Below are 19,901 nucleotides of genomic sequence, written 5' to 3' on the forward strand. Positions count from 1 at the left end.
GCATTCCCGCCGTACTCTCGCTCAGGATACATCCACTAGAGAACCAGTGCAGTCCAGTGGTCTTCCTGTTACCCCGGCCTTACCTGCTGAGCTTGTCACCAAGATTTCAGGCGAGGTCACAAGATGATTTCTGCCAACCTTCCCGTCTTCTCCTACGGCCACATCCTCCAAGGGGGATGATGTCACAGAAGCACCAGCCTTCGGTGCCCTTCATCAAGGTGCAAACCTGTCGACACCTGTCATCCAAACCGCTGTGAGTCAAGTCCAGGAACAACTTTCAGGTTGCTCAGTCCAACTTTTCCAAATACCTTCTTTTCGTCTCTCCAAGTTTACCTACTGATGCTCCAGTTTCTTCGAAATTTAGAGCAAAGATTCTCGACAATGAATTTAAGGACTGGGAGGCTTTGATCACCAACCCAATTTTAGATAACAAGTATCAAGTCAATTTACAGAATGACAATGGCTCTACTCCATCACTGGCATTAGAGCCTGTTGCTAAATCCAAAAAGCTCCTAAATATTTCTTCGTGGACAAGCAGTTTTCTTATCTATGTTGGGGTGTATACTAACCAGTTTCCTTCAGAGGCCGTTTCGCCTTATTCATCACTTGTCCTTTCCCAAGGGTTCAACGGAGAATGATGGTATTTCCGATTACCATATCACAGTTAAATACGCATCTATCAGAGATGCCATCCGTTGTATCAAATTGGTTGGTCGCGGTTGTTTTTTAGCCAAAACCGATTTTCAAAATGCTTTGGTATCATACCAACCCGACCAGATGTTTATGGACTCTTGGGTATGCAGTGGCGTGACCTCCCCCCCTCTTACTTTGACCGCTGTATGCCTATGGGTTGTGCAAGCTCTTGCAGGACATTTGAGATTCTTAGCACAGCAGTTGAATGGGTTGCCCATCATAAGCTAAAAATAGATCATATCATTCATCTGTTGGATGATTTTCTAATTATTGCCCCAGAAAAGCAACTTTGTCTGACTCAGCTAGATTTGTTTATTGATCTTGGTTCATATGTTGGCATTCCCATAGTACCTGAGAAAACCTGCGGCCCTCCTACTACGTTATCTTCTGAAGGCATTGGACCAGATTATGTGTTGCAGGAAGCTCGTTTGCCTCCTTAAAAAATACGTACACGTTCTTCTTTGATTTTAGAATTTTGCTTAGGAAGAAGGTCGGCCTGCGGGAGAGACGATCTTTAACGGGCCTTTTAAATTTTGCTTGTTCCCATCGTTTAGCTTCTCTGCCTGACCCCACAAAATCTGAAATGATCAAACTCGCACTGCGGGTTACAGTAAAATGATCCCTTCGAGAGACAGTCGGTTACCCATTACTTTACCCATACTAGAAAATATCATCTTGGCCTGCGAACAAACTAAATCATAAAACAAAAAACAAAACAAAACAAAACAAAAAATTAACTCAGGCCATGTATGCTGTTGCGTTCTTTGCGGCCCTTAGACCCTCAGATCAAGGATTTTGGACGCGGAAACTCTAATGCATTGCCGAGATATATATGAACTTCCACAATGGGGTCTCTGTCAGTCTTCCAGGCGTAGTTCAGTACCATTTGCCCATGCGTGCAGGGGGATACCGTATAGACATAGTAGACTTTCCCAAACATGGAATAGATCTGGCGTGCAGGGGCCACTAGTATCTGTGCTATGTTTGTCTTAATATTACAGTGAATATGGAATATTAGAGTATGAACCACCTCTAAGATTTACATATATTAAATCTCCTGAGTATAGTACACTCTTATATTGCTTCATTAAACCATGTGTGCGGGGGCCACTTGGTAAATGGGTTACGCAAATATAGTTCATTACCTTGTGGAGCTCCACAGTGTATTATTAGTGTTACCCTGAAGGGATTAGGTAGGGCCTACTTAGATTCGTAGTATTCGTGGGAGACCCAGGTTTGTTATCACTGGTCGTCAACTTGATGCGCTCCAAGAAAGGCACTACAGTTAAAGGTCAATGGCAAGAACTTTGAGAGTGTCTTATCGCACTGTTTTGAGACGCCGAGGTGAATTGGGTATGGCAATGGGTGAACGATTTAGTCGCGTTTAAGAGACGGAGTTAAACGAAATAGTGTCAAATATTTTGCTGAGAACACCACGAATACTACGAATCGTTTCAAGCTGATAACAAACTGCAGCTTGGCCATCCTCCCATGAATCGTCCACGGCTATTTTACTTGAGTATGCATCGTAGAATGATCGCACCGCTGTCATAAGAGAATACAAATCACCTTGTCTATCCGCATCGATCGCACTTGATGAATTACACGCCCGACTTGCGAGATGGTTGACTAAAAAAATACTGTCCCCTAGTCTCCTGTGAATACGTTCGATTACTTCTTGCTGAGTGTCGTGAAGATTTCGACGAGCCTGTGAGATAATGCCAGGAATTCTGTCGAAAAAATCGCCAATGTAGGCAGCGTCCATTATGGCGTCACCTTTACAACGCGAAATAGGCTCGTGACGCGCGAGTCGGTCTCGTTCCGAAGATTTTCGGAAAAGCCCAGAAAATCGATATTTTCAACCTATATATAAGAGGCTGTACTTTCAAGTGACACATATATATGTTGAACTTTACAACCTGTATTTGTCTCAACGTAAGCTATATATAAGCAATATTCAACCCATTTGTTACACAGTACAACATATATTTAGTGATACAACTTATATTTTAGTTTTCAAAATTTTTGTCACGCTTGGCGTTCCATATTTGAGGGGGGTCCGTAAAGGTGGGTCCGTAGAGGGTCCATGGACCGGTCCGTACAGGGGTCCGTGGACCAGGTCCGTAGGGGGTCCAGGGACTGGGGGTCAGTACAGTGTTTTCGGGCTACGCGTTACACTATGCTCAAACAAGGAGATTGATGAAAGAAATTTGGATAAACAACCTAGTACAAGTCTATGACTCATAAACAGGTATAACTTGTAAGGATATAAAATTTACATTCAGATTTTTAAACTATGACAATAATCCAATACATTTTTATGAAATAACTAAAATAAAGCAAGTGCCCCAACTGGTTAAAAACACATCATTTATTGCACCAGTAAACTCATAGCACATACAACTTTACTTCATAAAGCAAGAGACTGTAGTTTCTATTAGTATACTGCCCACATGGGATGTTGGGAAAACACCCCAACCCCCAGAGGAGAGTTTGTGAATCACTTGCCTCTGACTTACTGATGCTCTCCCAACATCCTGCCCGGGTTACTGTGTTTAAACCAATAGAATGTGTGCTCTATTGCTTAATGATACTAAGTTTAGTTGCAGAACAAAACAAAGGAACAGAAACAAATATGTGAAAGAAACACATATAGTTCAAGTAGAAAATATTATTTATTCAGGATAAACAATACAATTTACGCATTTAACTACAGTTCTCAACAGTAGCCTTGATAAATAAAAAACAACCAACCGCAAGTACTTCCATCTAAAATACATCTGAAGATTATAAAAGAACTATTTAACTCCTAAGATATGCATGAGCTAAATTATATTTGTTTAGAGCCGTGCTCTGGTAGAACCAAAGTGCCATAAAAGATTAACTTTATTTCTGGGAAACTTTTATACCTGCTGTAATAAGAGCTCTTGGGAGCTGGACAACACCAGTTTTTTCAAACAAATGCCTCACAGCACCTGACCGTTGTTTCAAGAATAATAAAAAAATAAAATGAAATACAATAAATTAAGAAACCCAAGTTAAATTTACCTCTACAAAATGTTAGCTCTGTTTTGCAATACAAAAATTTCCTCTCAGCTGGGCTCAACACTAATGGTAGCCAACTAGCCACAGACTAGTAGAAATTCAATTTTGGCTTGTGGCTTTTGATTTCCACCAGCCAGTTTGACTAGTAAAAAAACTGAAATTGTTGTAACATCTAAGATGTTACTACAACAACAACAACAACCTTTATTTATTCTAATTTATGACTATTTTAAAAAATTGGACATGCCCACAGGTAGCAAGCTAATCTAGGTGGGTCATGTCTTGAATAAGAAAAAAAGTTGGTTTAAAAGTTTACAGAAATCAGGAAGTTAATTAGAGAGAGTAAGTATACAGGTTTACAGAAATCAGGAAGTTAAATAAAAAGAGTAGGTACCATAAAGAAAGATACTACAAAAATACAAAAATAGTACAATTAAGGCTATATTTGTTATTCTAGAATTACATTAATAACTTTAAGAAAATTTGACCTTTTGCATGATGTTTCGTTTGTTGAGATAGGAGTCTTCTAAAGACAGAATATTGAAAAGTGCTCTTTTAATTTTTCTCTTAAATTCATATTTTGAGAGATTCCTTAATGTAAGAGGCATCTCATTCCAAATTTTTGTTCCAATTCTAGAAAATGAGTTCAATTGAATAGAGAGCCTAGAGCTTTGTGTGTAGAAGTTGTGCGAAGCAGAGGATCGGGTTTTACGGGGGTGAATATTAGAAATGCCTTGAAACAGCCAACTTACTAGCCACTTGGCTAGTAACTTGAAAAGTTAGTGTCGAGCCCCATCTCAGTCTTTGTGCTACTTTTGCTATATTCAACAAACTGCTCTGAAACAGAATCTATTGAAGTATGAGAGTTATTGAAAAACTATGAAACTTTACAGACCACAGATGATAGTAATTCTGAACCACTTTCAAGTGGCAGATGCGGTTTTACATAAAAACAATTTATGTTTTAGAGCCTCAAGGCACCCTACAATTATTCTAAGAAATCCAAACATAGGCCTATTCCTGAAAAACTGTTCCTTATCTTTGACTAAAATTGTCTAACAACAACAATCTCACAAAAATCAGATCATATTATCATAGAGAAGGACCTGCAAACAATTTTGTTGGTTTGATTGATTCACTGAGACATTTCAATTACCTCATCCTACAACTATTTTAAAAAATCCACACAACACTACATAATGCTCACTACATTTTGTTGATAGTTTAAAAATCATCTATATAAATAGTAATACTGTCTATTTCTTCATAGTTTCTTCACACAATTCATCATTGTTTAATTAAATGTCTCCTTGAGAGAGATAATTGTTAAAAACTACAACATAACTGCAGAGAATAACTAAAAACTATTCAAAGTAGCATGGCCCATTTGACAATACAGACATTTCTGGACAGGTAATCCTGAACTCACAACACACCTAGATTTAAAGCTATATGAATACTAAATCTATCTTAGACTGAATCACACCCCCTGGAATTGATATTCCTGGGAAAGTGTAACCTATCTATAACTACAATTATGTCTAACAATAACAATATTTTAAAAATAAGATATATAATCAAAAAGAAGGATCTGCAAATAATTTTAAAAGTTTGACTGATTCACTGAGACAATTCAATTACTTTGACCAACTCTTGTTTATGCTCTCCCTTGTATTTAGTATTGAAGTTTTTGATAAACTCAACAACTAAATGTCCTGGCAATGCATTGCTTAGATTGAATTGAGAATGTGTTTCTAAAGCATCATACAGTTTTAATGTGAGCAGATGCAATGAAACATGACAGGATCTGGGGATTTCTTGACCCAAGACGTGTCTTGAGAGGGCTACTACATCACCCTCTTCTACATCAGAAATAGCTTTGGCTTGCAATGATTTTCTCAAATTTTCAACTGCCATCCTTTCTTCCAATGTCAGAATATTTTTGAAGTGCTTCTGTGTAGCAATGCCAACCACCCTTACCTGACCGTCTACCCAGGCAAGAACCGGACCCCCTGAATTGCCATGGTTTAATGAGCAGTTTAATACTGTATATGAAGGACCTGAGTAGGTCTCCTTGCAACCAGAGACATTCCCAGTCACAAAAAGAGCAGTTTTTCCTGTATGACTCATGGGATAACCAAAGGAAAATATCTGCTTTCCTGGTAGCAATGGCTGAGTTGACAATTGCAATGGACAAATTTCACTGATGTGCAAATTACGATCTGGACAATACAGTAATGCCAAATCTTTACATTGATCATGATGGGCAACTTTGCAAGACAGTTCACCAATGGATTCATTGGAAAAGCGAATTTCATAACTATCTTCATCATCAAGATAAGTCTGTATCACATGCTTGTTGGTGAGTACAAAGTGATCTTGAATGATAAATCCAGAGCCATGCTCAATTTCTTTAATAGCAGTGGCTTCCTTGTACTCACTATCAATGCTAGCTCTACATTCTTCAATCTTTCTTTTCATTTCATCAGATACGTGTCCTTTTTCTGGGTACTTTTCGACAATTTTTTTGGAATCAAAGTAATCAAGTGATGTTTTTATGTCAAATATATCAAAAGTTTGGTAAATCCTCGGCATTCCACTTTCATCTTGCTTTACAGGAAACAGATCAACATCATTAGGAGAGGCACCGGCAAAGCAATATCTTAATAAACGTTCCACCTCACAACGCGAATACTTGCAAGCTGGTGGCCTGGACTCATCTCCTTTGAGAAAGTTCTCATACTCTTCTTTCAATTTATCTCTGTATGCATCAATTGATCTGTTTAGTTCAACCGATCCAGGTCCCTGTTCAGTGTATTTGTAAAGTTTCTGCATTTTCATATCACAATGAAAAAGAGCATCATGAATTTGAAAAATACATACTGAAGGAGCAATTCCACAGATATTGCAACCATAAAAACCTTTCCTTGAAAATAAATCTAGACAATGGTAACATTTGTTCAAAATTATATTTGCTTCTGTTATGGTATATCTGTGGAGAGGGCCAGTAGAGGCTACAGCTTCGTAATACTTGCTTTCAATGTCTGCTCTGAATTCACTGATTTCCTCATACTGACTTCTTTCCTCAGCCTGGTAACTGCAGGTGTACTGACTTCTTTCATCAAGGTCAACCAATGACTCGTATATTTCCTTAATGCTGTTAGCTTCCTTCAAGCCATTAGCTAACTTAAACCTACATGGGAAGCTTCCAGCATAACAATCTCTAACTCGGCGCTGAGCAACAGCCCAAGAATATTTCTGTCTTCTATCTGGATCAGCTTTGGCTTCCCTCCACTCTCTTTCCACGTCAGCTCTTCTTTTGTCAATCAACTTTCCTATCTCTTCAGAGCTGGGTCCTTGTTTTGGGTATTTCTCAACGTAAGGCATGTTATCAATCTTATCAAGTGCGTTGTGAATATCAACAATATTATGGGTACTCGCATCGTCACTGGAAGAAAACGGCCAATCATGTAGTTGAAGTTGTGCTGTGAGTAGTTCCTCCTGATCAAGATAACAATCGTCAAATCGTGAAATCGTTGTTTTCAGGTCATAACTCCGTATTTCTGGTTTTCCGTAAATCTTGACTTTCACACAGGCATCCAGAACTTTTCTTCCTTCGTTTCCTAGCAAATCGCTGTTGTCCACATTTCGAAATCCTGTGTCTGATCGAGATTCAGTGGAGAAATAACTGCCCATTGCAACGAGCTCTACACCACAAATTATGTCAGTTTTCTTTGATACTTTTGGTCGTAGTAACGAAGAAGCCAAAAAAGGAGAAGTAACAGCGTAGAAATATAACGTTGGTTCGTAAACGGGTGGTGAGGAGTTTCGCTCTCTTTGTTACTGTGAGTTGTCCCGTTAAAATTTTCTACTATGAATGGTGGAATGCCTGGTGCAATGCCTGGTGCAATACCTTAGTAACCGCGCAATAAATGTCCTTCTCATCCCCAGGTTCCCCAGGGTCCTTTCCTTCATAGCTATTTGAAACACAGGCAGCCCAAGCTACATCCTCGGAGACCCAGGGGCTGAGTCGATTTCAAGTTAGGACATGAAGAGCCCCTGGGGACATTGTCTTACAAGACTAGTTTCAAACGGTCGCAGTCGTTCTGCCATCTGATTGGTGCCAGAAAATCTTTGTGTTTTTCTGCCCAATCAGAGTGAAGTGTGCTTTACAGTCCTTTCGTGTGTTTTAACACGGACATATACTAGTAGCTCAGTTACTCGCTATGTTTGTTTGGACCGTATGATGGAGATTTGCTTGAGGTGAAAAGTTTCAGTCTCAGCGCACAATGTAAGAGAAATCGATCATGACCGCGAAAATCTTACCGGAAATTGTACTGAATACTTTCGCAGGTATCACTAGAGAACGTGTTTTAAAGTTTGCAAGGTTTGTACGCAACACGATGGTTGCAGTCATTGATATGTCGCTTTAAACGTTAAAGGAGATTTAAGCTTAAATCTTTCTATATTTTTTGCATAATTTGCTTTGAATGAAACTATGCCAATCCCGGGAAGTTATTTCGTCGCACGGGCCACGCAGGTATGTCGAGCAACTGGTTCTTGCGCAACTTTCCGTGCGTGCCTAAATCTAATCTCATCTTCGCTTGAAAAAAAAGAAAGGCTGAGCGTGGAAACTTTTGCTTATTAGATGTGGGTAGATGATCCTGTTCTACTAAGCTGACATTTGCAATAAAGTAAACCCGCCCTTTCCATCCAATATTTCTTGGTCTTCGTTTTTCCCATTGAAAACAGCATCGGATCGATTCCCAATGATCAAAGGTATTTAACTTGGTCTAAACAATCGACAGAAGAGGTGGAATGACAACGACTAAGGGACAAGAAGAGAATCCGTGGCCTTCCTAGCTCAAGAATTTCAACACTCTAGGCAGCAGTTGAAAGATTAAACTCTTTCCAAAGCCCTTCGGTAACTGCCCGAAAACATCTCTCCTTCCCGCGATGTTCTCGTTAATAAGTTTTTGTTCAGATTTTAATTAGCTAACAGGAAACACAGCTAAGCTTTCTTTTAGCACTTGCTGGAGGTCGTCCACGAACTCAACGTTCTCTGCAACCTTGGCCGTATTGTCTTTACTACTAAGATTAGATTTTGGCGCGCACAGAAAGCAGAAAGCTACGTAGGCGAATGCGCCAGTTGCTCAACATACCTGCGTGACCCATGGGACGAAATAACTTCATGGGATTGGTAAAGTTTCAGTCACAGCAAATTAAGCAAAAAATATAGAAAGATTTAAGCTTAAATCTCCTTTAACGTTTAAAGCGACATATCAATGACTGCAACCATCGTGTTTTATACAAACCTCGCAAACTTTATAACACGTTCTCTAGTGATAACTGCGAAAGTATTCAGTATAATTTCCGGTAAGATTTTCGCGGACAATCTGATCGACTTCTCTTACATTGTGTGCTGAGACTGAAACTTTTCACCTCAAGCAAGTCTCCGTTGCAAGATCCAGACAAACATAGCGAGCAACTGAGCTACTAGGATAGGTCCGTCTTAAAACACACGAAAGGACTGTAAAGCACACTTCACTCTGATTGGGCAGAAAAACACAAAGATTTTCTGGCACCAATCAGATGGCAGAACGACTGCGACCGTTTGGAACTAGTCTTGTAAGACAATGTCTCCAGGGGCTCTTCATGTCCTAACTTGAAATCGACTCAGCCCCTGGGTCTCCGAGGATGCCCAAGCTATGTTGCGCAGCGTTTTATATTTATAAAGGTTTGTATGGGATGTTATCGGTTTGCCTTAAAAGAGAGAAAAAATGTCTTGTTTAGAAATAAAATGGACTTACCTTATTGCCTTGTTGTTGTCGAAAACATGCAAAAGCTAGCGTACTCACGATTTATTTTCTTGAGTCGATTTTGCTATTACACTCCAGTTAATTCCCACTCACAACTCTCACGAAAAAACAAACCACATCTCATTGTAAGCACGAGGAACAGCACCATATATGGGGCGATAAGACATGTGCTACATACATGCGGTTTGGTTATGTAATAGATAAACGAAATGACTTATGTTTAAGATTAATAAATGTAACGTACAGTTTCCAACACTCTCCCCCATATGACTTGGGAAGAAGGCATATGCAAGTGGAACTGACTCCATAACACAACAAGAAATAAGCATAAAAAATAATGTTTCTTTAGTAAACACATTCAAGTGTCTTGCTCGGCAATGTCCTGTATTCGCTGACGTGCTGCCACAGCTGCATCTCGTCGCGGCCGGAACTCCAATGCAGTTGGGTTCAAAGGTGGGTCATTACAAGGCAGAGGGTTTCGATCGCAGGACAGCTCCAATGGATAGAGATGTTGGATTGGCCGTTCCATGAACTCTCTACCCGCTCTTAATTTCGCTGCCCTAACAACACCATCACGTCCACTGAATAATTCTTTTATTACCCCCATGGGCCACTGATTTCGGTTTCGCTCTTCAGACTTAATGATAACAACATCTCCTACGGACAAGTTGTTAGGTTTGGTGTTGTGTTTAAGTTGATGCCTCTCTCTCAAAGCTCTAAGGTATTCTGTGGTCCAGCGACGCCACATTGTTCCTTTGGTGGTTTTCAAGAATTTCGCACGTTTCCTCAAGTCGCGGTCTTCGAGCCGATGTGGCTCGAACTCAGGTAAAATGTTAGCATTTAGAAACAGGAAGGAGTTGGGTGTTAGTGTAGGGAACTGCGGGTCATCCTCCACGTAACTAAGAGGTCGATGGTTAAGCGACACTTCGATGTCAAGAACTACCTCGCAGAGCTCGTCCCAGCTTAGCAGACCCTGACCCACAGACTTGTAGAATGAAGACTTGAATAAGCCATTGAGTCTTTCGAAGTGTCCTCCCCACCATGGCGCTCTACTCACGTTAAAGCGCCAAGTAATGGATTGGTCACTCAAAAATGAATGGAACTTCTCATCCTCCTTCACTTTCGTCAGCCAGTTTGCCGCAGCTGTGAACGTAGAACCGTTTTCTGAGTAGACAAGGAATGGTCGACCTCTCCTCGCGATCAGATGTTTAAAGCTCTTGATAAATTCGCTTGTTTCTAGGCTGAGAAGCACTTCCAGGAAGAGTCCGCGGGTAAGAGAACAGGAGTAGAGTACGACGTAGGCTTTCTTCTCTGGCTTGCACTTGCCACTATACTTGACTGGTCCTGCGAAGTGCACCCCGATGACATCAAAAGGTGTACTCCCTTCTGTACGTGACTTCGGTAGATCACCTGGTGGTGGGTCATGAAGGGGCTGAGCTTGGAACCTCTTGCATCCAAAGCAGTGCTTCACAACTCTCTTAGCAAGCCGTCGAAGCCTTGGCACCCAGAATCTTTCTCGTACTTTAGCCATAGTCATGCTGACTCCCTCATGGAGAGTTACCTCGTGCGCTTGCTTCACTATTTCCACTGTGACAGAATTAGAATCTGGTAAGTAAATTGGATACTCACCCTGAATGCGTCCTCGGCATTCCAATACACCATCGGTGTTTAGTTGCAGATTCAGTTGTTCCTGGTCACGGGCAAACTTGACCGTCTTTGCCCCTTGGCTCTGCGCTCGCTTGATCCAGGACATTTCTTGTTGCTGAATTTCTTCGGTCGTAAGAGGTACTATGATCCTCTTAGAAGGGTGACGAGAATTGTGATTGAACTGCAAGATCCATGCACAAATTCTCATGGCTTTACGCAAGCCAAACTTCTCGAGAACAGTGTCAAAGTCATTGTTTGCTTCAACACAGAGCGCGTAAAGTTCTCGTTGCACCTTCTTTTCTGCATTGCTGTCATCCGTCGCCTTTGTCACAATAGGGAGTTGAGATCCGACGACGGCAGACATCTGGGACGGCAGACTTGGTCGAGGGGGCTTGGGGAGAGGTCGCCGTTGCAATGGCGCGAACAATAGCCTTAAGATAGCGCGCGCGACGGCGGCTGTAGTAGCTTTCCTCTTCGAAGTTAATTTAGGAAAAGCAATGGTTACCTTTAGAAAGGCTCGTGAATTGTTGATAACAAGTTTTGATGATGGTGACATTTCAGATGATGAATTTTTACTGTTGTACGATGGCAACACTTCAAAGAATCTCGATTATCCCTACCAGAATTACGAACATTTTGACCTGGAAGGACTCGACGAAAGTGAGTGCTTGGCAGGGTTTCGTTTACGAAAGAGGGATATACCTGTTCTCGCAGACGCAATGGGGAAAACTTAATCCCAAACAAAATAGACAATTGACTTCCACAGGAAAGGTGTGAAATTTGAAATATTTTTGAAAATGTACAAACATTGTGGATAATTTCTGTGTTGGTCTTGAGACAAACAAGACTTTTTTATATTTTATTTGTTACTTTTGTTGCAATTTTGAAGCTGATTAGTCTTTTTTTTGTTTGTTTCAGAATGTTCAGTCCACACCAAAGTAAGTATGACTTGTTCTAATGTAATTGTAGGCAAGTGGTTATTTATTGATCAGTTTTTGCCTGAGATTTTCCACTACCTGGCAGACACCTTTAAAACTCTGCTAACATTTGTTCTGTATTTTTTACTTTTATCGTGACTTTAAAGGGAGTGGTCTAAAAATTGCAAAACTGTTTTGGAGCAATTTATAGGGCCATTTTGACTAGACAAAAAAAATGTGTTTCTAGGTAGAAATTTACATGATCAGTTCTTTCAGCAATAATAATACCTTAATTATGATTTGGAATAATTTGTTTTTGAAGTGAATCATTTTAGGTGATAATTGGTCATTGTACTGTTTCACTTTCTGCTTTCAGGAATATGTTCAATATGTCTCGTGCTATAGTGTCAATTCAGTTTCCTTGTAAGTTTGGCTGTAGCATTATATTTTGTTGGTTTTAAATAAGTGACGTAATACTGCTAGTCTTTTCCCTTTGGAATAACCTATTTCTTTGCATGGGGATGGTATCTGTTTATTTCTTGTCTCAATAAAGAACTCATTGTTATTGACCACAATTGTTTATTCATAACAATACTTGCCTTATTATGCAATTTTCAGGTGTCCAAAAAGATAATGTACAAATGAAGGTGAGTGGCAAGTACTGGTTTTCTCCTAGTAAGGCGATGATTAAAAGCCCTTGAAGAACCTATCCCAAGTCATTTTTGAAAATTTGTTCAGAAACTGACTTTGGTTTGTGGTTTTCACTTTGCTGTAGCAAATAGGAATTCCTCTTGATAGAAATGCAGTCCTGTGGTAGTACTGCCTAGCAGAAGTGTTGGCTTCCTAGCTGCTTTCTTTGCAATTTTTTAGTTAAGGAAGATATAAAAAGCACCTCATGATTTTAGTTAATGATTAACCATTGTTGCATAACTTTTTGTAATAGTTCATGTAAACAATGCTTTTGTAGTAAAATGAAAACTGTCTTTGTTGATTGGTTTCCCTTTTTTTCTTTCAGGCTTTCCCTTCCTCTCCCATGTTATCTCTGGCCTGCCAAGGCTTTCAGACAAGTTCTCAGGTGCAGGATGTGGATTCTGCTGCTAAATTTATTGGTGCTGGAGCAGCTACTGTAGGTGTTGCAGGTCAGTAAGTTACTTGAAGAGTTCATACTTTGCAACTTATTAAAAGTTGGGTAGAAAACAGACTTTAAAGCAGAAGCCCATTTTGGAACACTTTGACAGTATTGTACTTGCACCATATAATAGTGAGGAGCAGCTGTAAAGCAAGCTTGAACTCAATCATGCCAGTGTTTTTGGGAAAGGATGTCAGGAAATGTATTATGTGGTGTATTTCATTTTCTGGCTTTACCTTTTAAACTTTTCTATCCTCTGACTTCGGAACTTTTTTCCTTATTCTTCAGGTAGTGGAGCTGGTATTGGTACAGTGTTTGGCAGTCTAATCATTGGTTATGCCGGGAATCCTTCCCTCAAGCAACAACTTTTCTCATATGCTATTCTTGGCTTTGCCTTGTCTGAAGCTATGGGTCTTTTCTGCTTGATGATGGCATTTTTAATCCTGTTTGCCCTGTAAACTGTAGACCTGATCCAGAAGTGATCAATTCCTGCCATTAGTTTTATTGAATGGCTTTCTGGATGGGCTTTTGTGTGCTTGTGCTAATTTTATTTTGTGAAGAAATAACTGTGATGGTCTGAAATAAAGCACCTTGTGTAAACTTTTTTTGTGGCTTTTTGTATTGTTTTGTCCCATGAATCTCCAAAACCAATTGCCAGGGAATTGGGGCAATTTTTAGTTACAGCAAACTGTTTTTATAATTTTTAACTGAGCTCAGAGCCCTGAATAAACATTATTTAGATTCTGGGCTTAGAAAGCTTCTTTAAAATTTCAAAACTGTCTTGTTATGGACAAACCTTGACAAAATTTGTAATTTCAATATGTTAGCATCAATAGCAACAGAAAAAAAGATGACTGCTAACAGAACACTTTTCTTCTGTGCAGTTGTTTTCTTTTAAAGAAGTGATGAACTGTATAGTTTTGTGTTATTGTACATGATCAACAGGCTAAACTAAGACACATTGTTGTGAAATTTGTTGTTCAGTTGGAGGCTGATGTTTTGAATTGGATTACATGGTAAGCAGGGTTTGGAACTCTTTGGTGTTTATGAAATTGTTCTTAAATTTCCACCATGGAAATTTTATCTTTAAAAACTGCCTTCATACATTGTTATTGGAGATGAGATTATATACTTATGTAAATGCAGATTTTTCTATTTTACCCAAATGATAAAATTCTTGAGCCTAAAATATTAATGACTCCCAAAATTTCTACAACATTAAATCATTTGATGAAATTAATTGTAAAATCAAGGAAGGTGCATGTCTTGTAGATGGGTATTGCGGGGTTAAGCCCTACAGCTTTGCCACTCCCTGGTTTGTTCCTTTGTTCTTGGTTGTCCAAATTCAACTCCTTGGCTGTGCATTGTAGGTAGCCAGCTGGTCTACCTCCTGCCAGTTGGGATTATTAAGCAGTGTTAAATTATTCCTTTATTCATTCATTATTGGCCTCAAAAAGCCCTACAGGAGAAGTGGACAACTTCACAGTCGAGTGTACACACACAAGCCATGGCTACATAAATATGGAACTGGAGGGATTAAACTTGGTGTCCATGAAACAGTGCTCGATACAAATAGTAGAGCGGGTATAGTGTGGTAGTCGGAAAAAAACAACTACATATACATCCCTACAGACCTGTCTCGTGGTTGCCCACTCATCAGGGGATTTTAATGGCAGAATAATGCGATACCATCGCTTATATATTACACTAATTGCTAATTAACATGGTTTATGCAGTGTGAAAAGTGTCAAGTCAGCTGTTGCGTAGGAGTGGAGTGCAACTCCACCGAACTTGGCAAACACATCTGGACACTTAAAGACAACAACATCAATTATTCCATCACCTGGCGCATCCTATCTTCCCACCTGCCCTACAACAGCTCAAGCAAATGATGCAACCTATGCCTTAAAGAGAAATTCCTAATCATCTGCCACCCAGACCTATCGACACTCAACAAGCGTAATGAAATCGTCTGTTCCTGCCGACACAGAAACAAAGCACTCCTACGCAACAGCTGACTTGACACTTTTCACACTGCATAACCCATGTTAATTAGCAATTAGTGTAATATATAAGCGATGGTATCGCATTATTCTGCCATTAAAATCCCCTGATGAGTGGGCAACCACGAAACAGGTCTGTAGGGATGTATATGTAAATATGGAACTATAAAACTAACATGCCTGAAACCAGGTTAAAAAAGTACAAAAGAAGAAGAGTGTCGCATGAAACATTTATTCTGGCCTTCTCTTGTCTGTTTGACAATTACAATTTACACAGCATATCTGTTCTCATCAACTAGCAAGATGAAAAAGCAACTTAAATGCTGACATATTAATCTATATTACATCTTAGGTTAAGAAGGAATTACAAAATACTGTGATATATGTGAACTTAATTACATTTCTAAAAAAGTTGTGCTCTGGCAGAACCCAAATGACATAAATTCGTATATAGTTGACTTGTTTAAATTCCTTTGTAAAAGCTTTTAATTGCTGGGCAACCTAGATATATTTTAGTAACATCCTTACTGAACCCTAGAGTTCTTCTGTAAGCTAAACTTTGCCTTTTTAAAAGAATAGAAGGCAAAACACTAAAAACCAAGTGACAATACCATTACAAACAAAGGTTTTTACCCCTGCAAAATGTAATACCAATATTTCTTCACAGTTTTTGTTCTTCTATTGTTAACCAAACAAACTGCTCTGAAACAGAATCTAAGTATGAGTTGTAAAAAATTATGAAACTTAACTGGCCAAAGACAATAGCAATTCTGAACCATTCTCAAGCAGCAGAAACTATTTTACATTCAAACATTTCTTTTACAAGATCCTCAAGGTACCCTTCAATTATTCTAAGAAATCCAAACATAGACATATTCTTGAAAAACTATTTCTCATCTTTGATTTCAAATATCTAGTAACATCAACAATTGTACAAAAATCAGATATATTACCATAAAGAGGAACTGACAAACAATTTTGTGTGTTTGACTAATTTACTGAGACAATTCAATTACTTTGAACAACTCTTCTTTATGTTCTCCCTTGTATTTAAGGATGGAGTCTTTAATGAACTTAACCACTGAATCTCCTGGTAGTGCATTGCTTAAATTGAATTGAGAATGTGTTTCCAAAGCATCATACAGTTTTAATGTGAGCAGATGCATTGAAACCTGAATAGAGCCAGGGACTTTATAAAAAACTCCTTGATAAGAGAGACGTTCAAATTCATATTCAGACACATCAGTAATAGTTCGGGTTTGCAGTGATTTTCTAATATTTTCAATTGTATCAATTTCATCAAATGTTAAAATCTCTTTAAAATGTTTCTGAGTTGCAATGGCAACTACCTTGACCTGTCCATCTACCCAAGAGAGAACTGGCCCACCTGAGTTCCCAGAATTCAGTGAGCAGTTCAATACTACCTTTGAATGGCCTGATAGGGTCCTCTTGGAACCAGAGACATTTCCAGTCACAAAAAGAGCAGTTTCTTCTGTGTGACTCACAGGATAACCAAAAGAAAATATCTGCATTCCTGGCAACAATGGCTGGGTTGACAACTGCAATGGAGATATGTTACTTTGTGGCAAATTAAGGGCTGGACAATAAAGTAATGCAAGATCCTTACCAGGATCAGTGTGAGCAACCTCACAATGCACCTCATCAATGGCTGCATTGCAAATGCAAATTTTAAAGCCTTTTTTATTTAGATAGGTTTCAATCACATGCTTGTTGGTGAGTATAAAGTAGTTGCTGATGAGAAATCCGGAACCGTGCTCAATTTCAGCAGGGGTAGTGGCAATCTCATACTCACTCAGAATAAGTGCTCTCTGTTTATCAACGCGTTTCTTTACTTCATCAGAGATGTGTCCCTCTTCTGGGTACTTTTCAAGAAACTTTTTGGAATCAAAATAAACCAGAGATTGTTTTATGTCAAAAATATCATAAGTTTGGTAGATCTTTGGCATTCCACTCTCATCTTTCTTAATGGGAAATACATCTTCACTAGCCCTAGGAATGCCACTAGCAAAACAATCTCTCACACAGCGCTCTGCCTCTTCACGTGAATATTCATGATCTGGTATCTCTTTTTGTAAATCAGCCCTGTTTCTTTCAATTGACTCCCTTAGCTCTTTAGAACCAGGTCCTTCTGCAGGGTATTTGCAAAGCTGCAGCAATCTGATATCCTCCATGCAAACTCTGTTATAAAGTTTAAAAATACAGAAACCTTCATTTTTACATGTGCAGCAATCATGATAACTGCTACCGCACAGAGGGTCAGCTGAAGAGTAACATTTCTTTAAACTTTCTAGTCCTTCTTCTTCACTACATTTGTAGAGTGTGCCTGGAGAAATGAGAGCATTTTGGTAATTCCTTTGAATGGTAGCCCTGTGTGCAAGGACTTTCTCATCTGTGATTTTGTTTTGGTTACTAAATATTTCAGTGCTTTCCTCATCAAAAATCCCAACAGCGTTTTCAATGTCTTTGATGCTGAAAATTTTTTGAATACGAGGTAGTGCTGACATGAATTCATCTCTTGGAAAGTTTCCAGCATAGCAGTCCCTAACTCGTCGTTGTGCAACAGTCCAAGAGTACATTTTTTTGCCATCTGGATTAGCTTTAGCTTCCTCCAACTCTCTTTCGACGTCAGCCCTTCGTTTATCAATCAACTCTCTGATCTTCTCCGAGCCAGATCCTTGTTTGGGGTATATTCGAACGTAGGGCATGTTTTCATACTTAACCATTGCGTTGTAAATATCAACGACGCTGTATGTTTTCTCCTTCTCATCATTGCCTTTGGCTTGCGAGAATTCTTCGTTCACCGCCAAAAGGATATTTTGATGCACATAACATTCCTGAAAGAGCTGGGCTGCTCGTCCACTATCATACTTGCGTGTTTCTGGTTTTCCGTAAATCTTGACCTTTACACAAGCATTCAAAACTTTTCTTCCTTCATCCCCTAGCATGTCATGGTTGTCCTCTTTTCGAAATCCTGTGTCTGGTCGAGATTCAGTGGAGAAATAACTGCCCATTGCAACGAGCTCAACACCTTATTGATAGTCTTCTTTCATTCTTTTAGTCGTAATAACGAAGTAGGCAAAAAGGGAGAAATAACAGCGTAGAAATATAACGTTGGTTCGTAGGCAGGTCGTGATGCTTTCATGTAGGGTTTCGCTGTCTCTGAGAGGCAAGTAATTCATGGCAGTCTCCATATAGACTCCCTGTTACCCAGTCTCCATATAGACTCCCTGTTACCCATTCTCCCTGTGTACCCTGTGTACCCTGTGTACCCTGTGGCCTGTGTACCCTGTGTACCCGTGTGTACCCTGTGTACCCTGTGTACCCTGTGTACCCTGTGTACCCCTGTGTACCTTGTGTACCCTGTGTACCCATGTGTACCCTGTGTACCCGTGTGTACCCTGTGTACCCGTGTGTACCCTGTGTACCCTGTGTACCCGTGTGTACCCTGTGTACCCTGTGTACCCTGTGTACCCTGTGTACCCTATGTACCCGTGTGTACCCGTGTGTACCCTGTGTACCCGTGTGTACCATGTGTACCCTGTGTACCCGTGTGTACCCCGTGTACCCTGTGTACCCCGTGTACCCGTGTGTACCTTGTGTACCCTGTGTACCCGTGTGTACCCTGTGTACCCGTGTGTACCCTGTGTACCCTGTGTACCCTGTGTACCCTGTGTACCCTGTGTACCCGTGTGTACCCTGTGTACCCGTGTGTACCCCGTGTACCCTGTGTACCCCGTGTACCCTGTGTACCCGTGTGTACCTTGTGTACCCTGTGTACCCGTGTGTACCCTGTGTACCCGTGTGTACCCTGTGTACCCTGTGTACCCCTGTGTAACCTGTGTACCCTGTGTACCCGTGTGTACCTTGTGTACCCGTGTGTACCCTGTGTACCCTGTGTACCCTGTGTACCTATGTGTACCCTGTGTACTCTGTGTACCCTGTGTACCCTGTGTACCCTATGTACCCATGTGTACCAATGTGTACCCTGTGTACCCTGTGTACCCTGTGTACCCATGTGTACTCTGTGTACCCTGTGTACCCTGTGTACCTTGTGTACCCTGTGTACCCTGTGTACCCTGTGTACCCATGTGTACCCTGTGTACCCTGTGTACCCTGTGTACCCATGTGTACCCTGTGTACCCTGTGTACCCATGCATATCATGTATACCCTTGTATACCTCGTATACCCTTGTATACCTCGTATACCCTGTCTACCTTGTGTACTCTCTCACCCTGTATATTCATGTATACCTGTGTACCCTGTGTACCCTGTGTACCCATGCATATCATGCACGCGATGAAAAATATATTTAAAAATCACAGGAACCAATTGCTCCAGGCTTTATTTACTCGATTCATATCATTAAAGATTGAAATGGTCTCATTTAGGGGTCCAAAACGGTTGGGCCACGCATACATTTCCCTCCTTTAGGATTTTATTTCAAAATTCCAGACGAGCATCCCAGTCCATTTTATATGGGATTTCCCCCCAGGCTAATAAAATCATAATAAGTTATTCATAATTCATTTGTACAAAACCTACAAAACGGGATTGTGTTCGGCCAGAGAGCTTCCATTCATTCCAACTGATGTTTGCCAGGTTTCCTGTATATATGGTATACAGGCT

At 40.1% G+C, this 19,901-nt stretch overlaps 4 protein-coding genes across 4 annotated transcripts; 1 reads left to right on the plus strand and 3 right to left on the minus strand.

Moving 5' to 3' along the window:
* Window positions 1-3,049: 3,049 nt before the first annotated feature.
* LOC148718411 (uncharacterized) lies at window positions 3,050-7,636 on the minus strand. The gene has a single exon (XM_088741829.1). The coding sequence runs from the start codon at window positions 7,432-7,434 to the stop codon at window positions 5,359-5,361; it is 2,076 nt and encodes a 691-aa protein (XP_088597955.1). The 5' UTR covers window positions 7,435-7,636; the 3' UTR covers window positions 3,050-5,358.
* A 2,279-nt stretch (window positions 7,637-9,915) lies between these two features.
* On the minus strand, window positions 9,916-11,568 carry LOC148718412 (uncharacterized). Its single transcript, XM_088741546.1, has one exon. The coding sequence runs from the start codon at window positions 11,566-11,568 to the stop codon at window positions 9,916-9,918; it is 1,653 nt and encodes a 550-aa protein (XP_088597672.1).
* Window positions 11,569-11,670: 102 nt separating this feature from the next.
* On the plus strand, window positions 11,671-13,855 carry LOC148718413 (ATP synthase F(0) complex subunit C2, mitochondrial-like). Its single transcript, XM_088740728.1, has 6 exons — window positions 11,671-11,975; window positions 12,123-12,142; window positions 12,498-12,544; window positions 12,740-12,768; window positions 13,137-13,260; window positions 13,539-13,855. Exons 1-6 carry the CDS (start codon window positions 11,748-11,750, stop codon window positions 13,706-13,708), a joined length of 618 nt encoding a protein of 205 aa, XP_088596854.1. The 5' UTR covers window positions 11,671-11,747; the 3' UTR covers window positions 13,709-13,855.
* Window positions 13,856-15,466: 1,611 nt separating this feature from the next.
* Window positions 15,467-18,548, minus strand: LOC148718414 (uncharacterized). Its single transcript, XM_088740727.1, has 2 exons — window positions 15,532-18,548; window positions 15,467-15,494 (listed from the first exon to the last, which is right to left on the minus strand). Exon 1 carries the CDS (start codon window positions 18,283-18,285, stop codon window positions 16,249-16,251), a length of 2,037 nt encoding a protein of 678 aa, XP_088596853.1. The 5' UTR covers window positions 18,286-18,548; the 3' UTR covers window positions 15,467-15,494; window positions 15,532-16,248.
* Window positions 18,549-19,901: the final 1,353 nt, after the last annotated feature.

This window comes from Stylophora pistillata, chromosome 12, assembly GCF_964205215.1.
Source record: "Stylophora pistillata chromosome 12, jaStyPist1.2, whole genome shotgun sequence".
NCBI classification, from domain to species: domain Eukaryota; kingdom Metazoa; phylum Cnidaria; class Anthozoa; order Scleractinia; family Pocilloporidae; genus Stylophora; species Stylophora pistillata.

Coding starts and splice junctions, on each gene's coding strand:
- LOC148718411 (XM_088741829.1), bottom strand. CDS start 7,434: ATGGGCAGTTATTTCTCCACTGAATCTCGATCAGACACAGGATTTCGA.
- LOC148718412 (XM_088741546.1), bottom strand. CDS start 11,568: ATGTCTGCCGTCGTCGGATCTCAACTCCCTATTGTGACAAAGGCGACG.
- LOC148718413 (XM_088740728.1), top strand. CDS start 11,748: ATGATGGTGACATTTCAGATGATGAATTTTTACTGTTGTACGATGGCA. Junction 11,976..12,122: donor AATTGACTTCCACAGGAAAG/GTGTGAAATTTG, acceptor TGTTTGTTTCAG/AATGTTCAGTCCACACCAAA. Junction 12,545..12,739: donor AGTGTCAATTCAGTTTCCTT/GTAAGTTTGGCT, acceptor TGCAATTTTCAG/GTGTCCAAAAAGATAATGTA.
- LOC148718414 (XM_088740727.1), bottom strand. CDS start 18,285: ATGGGCAGTTATTTCTCCACTGAATCTCGACCAGACACAGGATTTCGA.